Source organism: Bombus impatiens, unplaced genomic scaffold (assembly GCF_000188095.3).
Source record: "Bombus impatiens unplaced genomic scaffold, BIMP_2.2 scf_0232, whole genome shotgun sequence".
Taxonomy (NCBI): domain Eukaryota; kingdom Metazoa; phylum Arthropoda; class Insecta; order Hymenoptera; family Apidae; genus Bombus; species Bombus impatiens.
The window spans coordinates 48,879-58,323 of NT_176651.1; the positions used below are offsets into that span (position 1 = coordinate 48,879).

Here is a 9,445-nt window from a genome sequence, read left to right on the forward strand (position 1 = left end):
GGCGACGAAACCTATCGACGTGAAACCGCTGTCTTCCATTTTCCCCAATTTCCCATGTACCGCGAACGTGTGTGTTGCAGCAAAGTCTATCGAAATAAAAATGCGAATCGTCGTCGATGACGATGGCCAGCCGGTGATCGAAGGACAAACATGGTCCGTGTCGCGTTCACACATGGAACGCGGTCCGTTTTCGTCCTGAAAGAACAATTAGACGTAGATTTTGTTGCGTCAACATGCAGGCGGTGCGTTTCGTTCCGTTCCTCTTTTCTCATGCATTCTTTCAAGTGCATCGAGCTAAAGGCAATTGTCAGACGCTTATTAGTCGCTCATTCCACCAGGCACAGAGGATGAGTTCGATGAAATGAGTATATCTGTAGCCGGGTCCAAGATTCACGTCGCGTCACGGTTAATCAAACATCGAGCGATTCGTTTCGCGAGCAATTAATCGTCGGATGGAAAAGTCAGCCAACGTTCGAGCGTAGCGTTCCCGCGAACTCTACGACTCTACGATTTTTCTTCCCGTTACAACAGTTTCGCGCTAGACACATTGACAACGATCGATTTCGTATTATACGACGATAATAATGTTGATAATAATGAACGCGAGCAGACGCGTGTCGGATCCAACTTCTTTCTTGCTTTCGCGCGCAATTAATGAGAAATTGGATTTGAAGGGAACGCGAGCGCGAGTATCGCGACGATGACGTAGATGAGGTCGGCGATCGTGACGAGATGAGTGACAGTGATGACAATAACGAGAGGAGCGAAGATTATTGCGTGCATGTGCAGTGACCAGTGGTGTATACCTATGAAGGCTAGGCTTTAAGATCGTGAGCAAGATCCCCACGCGTGAACTATATATACAAATCGTGACAGACTTCCTAACCATTCCACAAGAAAGCCTGCGGGGAAGCGAGGAAAAATCGGCACGACGACTTGGCGAAAGCATCCGAATTGAAGCACGCGATCCAAGTGGGCAATATTCCATCGACCCTTTCCACGTGTTCCGCGTTAATAACTTTTCTAACTTGCCTTTTAATTCTTCGCCGGCGAAAATATCAGCTTTAAAACGCTGTTATAGTAAAACACGATTCGGGTCGTTTTATTGTAGATCGTTGGAAAAAATTCGATGGAAAAGGTCGGTCTGTAGGAAAAATTCCATCTGCTCGAGTGTGCTCTCGGTACCGAAGCTAACCCAGTTGCTGCTGCTTGATCATTCAAGTCGTCGAGAAGCAGACTGGGCTAGGGGGCGGGATGGGTGGGTGGGTTTCAGGGTTGCAGGCCATAATCGAGAAACTGGATGGCAGTTGAGGAAGAGAAACTGGAAACTTTTCATCGTCGTGCCGATTTCCCCTCGTTTCCACCGCGTCGCGAGTCTCTCTCGACAAAAAAGATAAAGAAAAGAAACTAAACAGAAGATGGAAAGAAAGAGAAATATATATATAGAAAGAGAGAGAGAGAGAGAGAGAGAGAGAGAAAGAGAGAGAGAGAGAGTGGAGCAGGGTACGTGAGTGGTTGGTGAAGAAAAGTTGGTGCTCTGGTGATCGCTCCTCGCTAAAAAGCTAAGTTTCGCGTGAGATTTAGCCAATTATATACGTATATATATATATATAGAATAATTATACAGGTGCGTATCAAGTGGCCGGGCGAATCAGCTTCAAAGAGAGCGCGCTTTACGGCTGCGAGCTCTCTGTTGTGCTTCATTCAATCAATCTTTCTTGCTTTTTTTTCGTTATTAGATTCATTTTTTTTTCTTTACTTGCTTTTTTCTCAATCGTTCATTTCTTTTTTTTTTTTTTTTGAAAGCTTTGGATACTGAGGCTTACCAGGTGGGACTCTGGGCTGGTGAAGGTAACCACGGCGCCGTGAAGTCGCCTTGCACTTATTGTCGCCGCAGCCTTCTTAACACCCGTTGTGTAGATCCAATTGCGTGAGTTCGGCCCGATTTTCGACCACGACCACGAAGGCGCGCAAGAGGCAACAACATTGAGAATCGATTTTAGAAATTTCGTCTGTTTTCGCACGGCTAGTCGAATTTCGGATTTCTCCTCGACTCTTTGGTTCTCTCTTTTTATTTTTTTTTTTTTTCAACTTTATTCTCTATACGCTCGTTACCTTGGTCCATACGATTCGTCTGGCTAATTCGGGGGATAAATTATATTCGTTTGAACGACAGACAACAGGCACACGGATCGAAAGAAAGTTGCGAATAATTAACGCGTCGCGACGCTCATAGGTTGTTAAGGAGGATAATCGTGGGAATGCGAAACGTTGACGAAAGGGTCGCGTTATTTCGATTATTCTCGAAATACCTAAAAAAAAAAAAATGCAGTCCTGGAAAAGAAGATGGATTAGTGATCGTTGAGTCTGCTGATGGCTTGCTTCGTCCTTCCGATGCTTCCTGATAAAATTCCGTTAGAATTATACTTATCTAATCGACTTAAATATTAGTCTTAGTTAATTAATTAATTATCGTTAATTGATGAATTATTCTAAACGCATCGTGACGATTTACAGCTATTCACAGCGATTTTATATAAATTTTCCCGAGGATTGGATGATCGAGTTCGCTTTGTACGATAATATTTCTCTCTGAGTAAAAGTTAATAGCAATTATTGAAAGAAAACGCTAAGTTTGAGGAATAAAATATTAAAAACCCTGCAATTTGACGAATTTATCTGTTCTCGAATGAAACCGGGCGCGGTGTATCGAATTGGAAATTGAAATCTGTTGAAAGTAATATGCCAAAACGTTTTCCTAAAACATTTCCCGAGGACTTTCACATTTCCCGAGATACTACATCGCTCTCAGTTATTACCAAAACTACCAAGTTGTAATTCGCAGCTGAATATGTTCAAACACGTATGAAAAATGAAGCTTCTGTGATGCAAATAAATAAATACCCGGTATAATAAATAACATCTATATGTAACGTAATTATAAATAAACAATGAAACTTTTATAACAAAAATAAATCAGTACCTACGTAATATAATAATGTTTTCATGTTTTTAGCAATTTCAAACATATTGCCAATTGGATGGATTTGCTAATTCCACGATTTCCCTGCTTCTTCTTTCTTTCCAAACTTCCCGACTTTCCTACGCAACAGAAGCGAGAGTTGCTTTCGACCAAACTTCATTTATCCTCTGTATCGACACACGTTGTTCGATGGTTTCCGGCCGAGACTCGCGGAACAACAATTAGCGCCGTACGACCGACTAACTTCGAATTGCTGCGGACCAGCTCGTTATCCGCGTCGCTGTAACCGACAACGAATTCGAAAAGAGAAGTGGAATATAGCGGGAATTTCACGGTATCGCGGATTTATTGGGCCGATTATTTCCAGATGCCAACGCGCGTTTGATTATCGGCCGACATTCGCATCGTTTCACGCGGCTTACAATGTCTGACGTATGTACGTCGAACGGCGAATAAATTATCGTGACTTTATGGCCTTAAAACGAATCCCATCCTGCAATTCCGCTCATTGAATTTCGCGCGCGCGTTAATTCTTAATTAACGATGCCTTCCAATTTCCACATCGCCATTATGCTAATTTATCGTTGCAGTTGTACGCTTTCGTTTAAAATTCCATGTTTTTCGCAGCAGGCGCGCGAAGCTTCCCTTCGCCAGACGATTACTGCGATCTGCGTTTAACGCAGAAATCTATCAATTTATATATATCGTAAGCGATAACCAACAGTTGGTTAATTTTATTCTTCGCTGTAAATGCGGCGGACAGTGTAATTCCGTTTTAAAGTGGCAACGACTTTTGTAATGCATTAGTTGCATCAGAGGATCGAATGCTATGAATATGATGCGGATTTATGTTAAAGTACGAGACGATAGAAATGATTTTAATAATGAAAGTAATTAATAACGAAGAGAATAGTTTGATAAGTGAAGAACATTAGTGATGATTAGATGGTAGGATGTTTATGGCAAATTTCGATGCAACAAAGTATGCACGTAACTCTAAAAAATGTAGACATTATTAAACGATATAAATTCACATAAGCGTTCATAGACTGGCGATGAAAAGTCACAAATATTCGCTTTTACGTATGCAAGACGACAGAAATGATTTTGATAATGAAAGTAATTAATAACGAAGAGAATAGTTTGATAAGTGAAGAACATTAGTGATGATTAGATGGTAGGATGTTTATGGCAAATTTCGATGCAACAAAGTATGCACGTAACTCTAAAAAATGTAGACATTATTAAACGATATAAATTTACATCAATTGTCATAGACTGGCAATGAAAAGTCACAAGTGTTCGCTTTTACGTATGCAAGACGACAGAAATGATTTTGATAATGAAAGTAATTAATAACGAAGAGAATAGTTTGATAAGTGAAGAACATTAGTGATGATTAGATGGTAGGATGTTTATGGCAAATTTCGATGCACCAAAGTATGCACGTAACTCTAAAAAATGTAGACATTGTAAAACGATAAAAATTCATATAAACGTTCATAGACTGGCGATGAAAAGTCACAAATATTCGCTTTTACGTATGCAAGACGACAGAAATGATTTTGTTAATGAAAGTAATTAATAACGAAGAGAATAGTTTGATAAGTGAAGAACATTAGTGATGATTAGATGGTAGGATGATGTTTATGGCAAATTTCGATGCAACAAAGTATGCACGTAATTCTAAAAAACGTAGACATTGTTAAACGATATAAATTTACATCAATTGTCATAGACTGGCAATGAAAAGTCACAAGTGTTCGCTTTTGCGTATATCAAGGAATTCCCATAAAGAACTTTCCAAGAATATTCGAAGGTATCGATAAGTTAAGTTAGTGATACGTCGATAAAAATCAGAAGATATATTTGCTGGAGCAAGTTACGAGAAAATTACGGAGGACAATGTATCAAACACTTTCTTCCACGGAGAACAAAATATTGCGATGAAATAGACGAGGGTAAATTATGACCCGCCTTGAATCTTCCTAAAAGATAGTAATACTTGGAGACTAAAGTATATCAGCGGAGTAATATTTGGTAAATCGGAGGATGGTTTTGTATTTCAGTGAATTTCGAAAATTTTCACGTTAATTAAAAGGAAATTAAGCAATGCTGCCGATTTTAATTCTTATTCTGCCGTATCGCTGTTTCATATCGTAACGAACTCGCGATTACTTTAACAATTAGCAAAATCTTCGGCCTGGAAAACGTTCGTTCAATATATGTACACCCGTTATGAATTCTCGATAATACGAGAATCAAAGAGCAACGAGAAGATCGTGAATTGCTATTATAGTGCGATGAATAAAGAATTATCACAGATAAACGAACGTAGCATGTAATAAACGATAATCACGATGCACGCGTAATTGAATATTAAAAATCAATGCGCCGTGGAAATAAAATGCAATCGTGGAATTCGATTTGGGAATTCAGATGATAATTTAAGCCGGCTAAAATTGTTATACGTATCGTAATTACATTTTATTTATTTCGCCAGATTTTAAGCATTTTTATTGAATTTCCATGCTAGTGAGAGTGTCTCGTTATAATTGTCACTATATTTATTTATCATTATTAGCCACGAGATTATAATTTTGTCGATACTCGTCACCAGACTACGGATGTTCATGAAAAGTAAATAATATAATAATAATAAGTAATAATAAAATAATAATAAGTAATAATAATAAGTAAATAATATAATAAGTAATAAGTAAATAATATAATAATAATAAGTAAATAATATAATAAAATATTCAAAGTAAAATACTATCTCTAACAAAATAGAAAAGAATTTATTTCTTCAACGAAATGTACGAAAATTTACATTTGCGTGGACATCAGCAGTCTACTGATAACTCTTTACCGATAATCTTAATACAATCAATTAATTAAACAATTATACAAAAATATCCACAAACCGTGTAACTTTTCATCATCACAACGCAAGGTAAAAGGTCATAGTCCTTTACGCAACTTTAATTCGGAAAAACCTCGATCGAAATGCATCCACGCAAATACCCCGGAAAATCAAATTCCTTCAAACTTAAAAAATACCTAGGAAAAGAAATAGGAATTTTAAATGGCACTTGTTCTAGCAGAATGATCAACATAGCTCCGTATGATCGCGCTGTACCAAAGCCAGTTCGCAATTATTTTTTGATTCGCCATTAAATCTCGACGGATGAGACTCGAGCACGCTCATTTTTGTGCAATCTAGTCGAGACATTAATTTACTTTAATAGCAGGGCCGGGTTTATGATTCGATTCGATTGTCGCGGCCGAGCCAACGATCTCCGAGCAGAAATTCAGCAATTATCGATTGGTTGGCGCCGGTCGCGTATTATTTCGCGCGATAATTCCATTTTCGGTATGTTTAATGCCGAAATGACGGCCACGCGAGCGTTTTAACGCGAGCTCTCCTCCCTCCGCCCTTTAATTTATCGCCGCGCGGCTCGATGATTGACGAACATTCATCTTCGTTCGCGTTACTCGCCTGATTTATGCCTCGACCTATGCATTCGACTTTTCCGGGCTCGATACTGTGTCTGTTTCGCGAGACATCGATCGTGAAACTATATGCGTTTGAATGAAATGAGGAACCACGAGAAATAAAAGCAGAAACGTTTGAACAGCATCGACGCTAATTTTACCAAGCTCGGTCAACTGACCGGCATTGCAATTTAATTTAAAGCTGTACACTCATCGGTGTTTCTTTGTTCCTTCAATTTCCTGCAAATTTCTATATTACCCGCTTGATCAATTGCTCGATTTTTCTTGATACAAGAATTTACGTAAAGTCAGAAGTTAAACAAAGGAAGCAACGATGAACGTAAAGTTTGAAATGAAATTTTCAAACTGGCCATTTGACGACCGCAAGATTAATGTTGGAATATACAGGATGTCCCAGTTTCCCAGCTGGACGTTGCCGGTATATTCTGTAGGAAGAAACGTCATATAAACGCGTAGGTCATCGGAAGCATCGTTAACAAGTTATGGCAAGAAAGAATGATATACGAAACGTATGGCAGCGTGCGTTACTGCGGTGCAAGGTTGAACAGGTGAGGAATACTTACACCTGGTAGCAGTCGGTGGATGTCGCACCTATTTCTACAATTCCAATTACAACTGTTGTTTCGAAATGTTCATCGTTCCTGTTAGTACAAGATTAGCAGCGGCGAGAGATTGAATTTATTACTCTTCCCAGGCTCTCGTTTATTTTACCCGTTGAAACTGCACTTCTGGCTACTAGCAGATGCAAGTATTTTTCGTCTATTCGTATTTTGCAGTAAGTTCATTTCATGTGTCGTTCGTTTTTCAACTCGTCGAACGATGCTTCCAATGACGTTCATATAACATTTTGTTCTTACGTTGATCGACAGAAGGAAAAATTGAGATACCCTGTACATGTAAATAATATGATGTACGTAATATACAGAGTGTCTCAAACTTGATCGGCTACAGTACGAGGTTTTAATCTACAGGCAGAAAGGAGGAAGAAATGTTGTAGGAAGTTGAACAGTAAACAGATATTGCACGCGAAGTCACTGTATCATCGTGTTTATCGTGTAATTGCATACTTTTTAGCATGTTGCAACAACCGCGTGTAGTTGGTAGTTATAAAATATAATAATATAATAAAGCGATTATCTAGTACTTTTAATTCCACGTTTGAAAATGTTGTCGTTGCGCTCGGATGCAAGCGCTTTACATCGACCAACAGTGGAATTAATTACGCTACGAAGTTCTACAAAGAGAATTCCGCTGAGCCTCGATAACTGCGTCGTTACCCGCTTCGTGCTTGCAACATTTATAACTCTGCAACAAAGCGCTCTTTCGCAGACTTTGCTTAACATTTTGTTCGTCTTTCTGTCTGTAGATTAAGCTTTTCGGACACCGTGTATATTATATGTTATATCAAGTGATAATTACGAGTAAGTATGTGCTTTAAGCGGATAGATGATGTTTAACACGTGGCGCGAGTTTGATGCACAGTTTACCATTAAAATATATCAAATGCTCGATGCAAGGATATGTTATAGTATTTTATATATTTTTTATATATTATAATATGTTTTATTTATAATAAACTTTATTGTTATAATAAACTGTAACTGATAGCGTCACGACTGTCTTGTAGAAATTTATTAACAGATAAAATAAAGGTTGTTAGTAATTTAATTACAAGTAGCAGAATACACAAGAATCTAAAAACCAGTAGAATTTATTGTACAAGGTAAGCGTGTTATTTAAGAACTAAATTCCTGTCTACGAGACTGATCCCTTTGGCTTCTGAAATTTCCCCTTATTTACGTACGAACTAACCTGTGGGTAGGAAACGTCGCACGAACACAAATTACTTGAACGCCATTAACTAAATGTTAATTACATTATCTGTTACGGATGGCCCTAATTAAATTCGCTGAAACGATAAATACTTGGTATCGTTACGTCACGATTAATCGACCGTGATAAATGGACGATCAACAGCGAAACCAATTAATCTTGAATCTCTCTTCCAAGCTATTTCTAGTCGCCATAAATTTCTAGCACGCCTAATAGCTATAATACATTAATTATTTCGTTAAATATGTTAATTCATAGGAAGAACCGTGCCAGTCAGATTTATCATTCGCGCACCCGCTGCTGAATCATCATTGTCACGAGCTTCGAATATTTTACTTTACAACGACGAAGTGAAGCTTCCCACCCCCACCCCTCTGCGTAACAATGAAATTTACCAGAAAAGTAAAACCAGTTCATACAGTTTCATAGAGTAATAAAACGTAAATGTAATTTAGTTGGATCATCGATGTCGAAAAATCAAGCTAAGTAAAATAATAAATGAAACAAGGTAAAAGTTAAAGTAAGCAAAACGAAAGCAATCAAAGTTTAAACGGTAGATTAATAAACTAATAATACTGAATATAAATAACTAATAATACTAATATAATAATAATACCGAATATAAATAACTACAAATAAAATAAATAAAACATACGTTGAGTCTCTACGTTTCTTAATTGTATCGGCGTAGGAAGCTCGCCATATGCAAATACGATAACTCTTCAACGATATCGAACGTTTCACCGTCGAACGGAGCAATAAATTCGACGAAGAATATTTGACCGATAGAAACGATTAATCAACGCCGTACCTCGTTACGCTTTTATTAACAGATATCCAAAGAAGAAGATACGCGGATAAATCAGTTTGCCTGTTTCGTGCCGAGCAGACGATAAATGAAAATGTTGGTGGTGCGATAAAACGAACGTGAATCGTTGAATTACCGCGACTCATATTGGCGAGATACGGGAGCCGCGGTGAAAAGAAAGAAGAACAAAAAAAGAAACAAAACTACGTATATTATCGATTAGTAAAATACGAACGATCGCTACGGACATGAATTCAGCCCGTAATGCCTCGTGTCCTGCCCCTTTTCCCTTTCTTTCCCCA

The 9,445-nt window shown here is 38.2% G+C and overlaps 1 protein-coding gene across 1 annotated transcript in view; it reads right to left on the reverse strand.

Annotated features, from left to right (window-relative positions):
* LOC100744926 (neurexin-3b-like) overlaps positions 1-9,445 on the reverse strand; it is a gene marked incomplete at its 3' end in the record, with an annotated part of 469,693 nt that overhangs the window by 47,953 nt on the left and 412,295 nt on the right. The window contains exon 11 of the mRNA XM_033320044.1: positions 1,827-1,898. Within this exon, the coding sequence (XP_033175935.1) occupies positions 1,827-1,898 (72 nt within the window). The remainder of the gene's footprint in view (positions 1-1,826; positions 1,899-9,445) is intronic.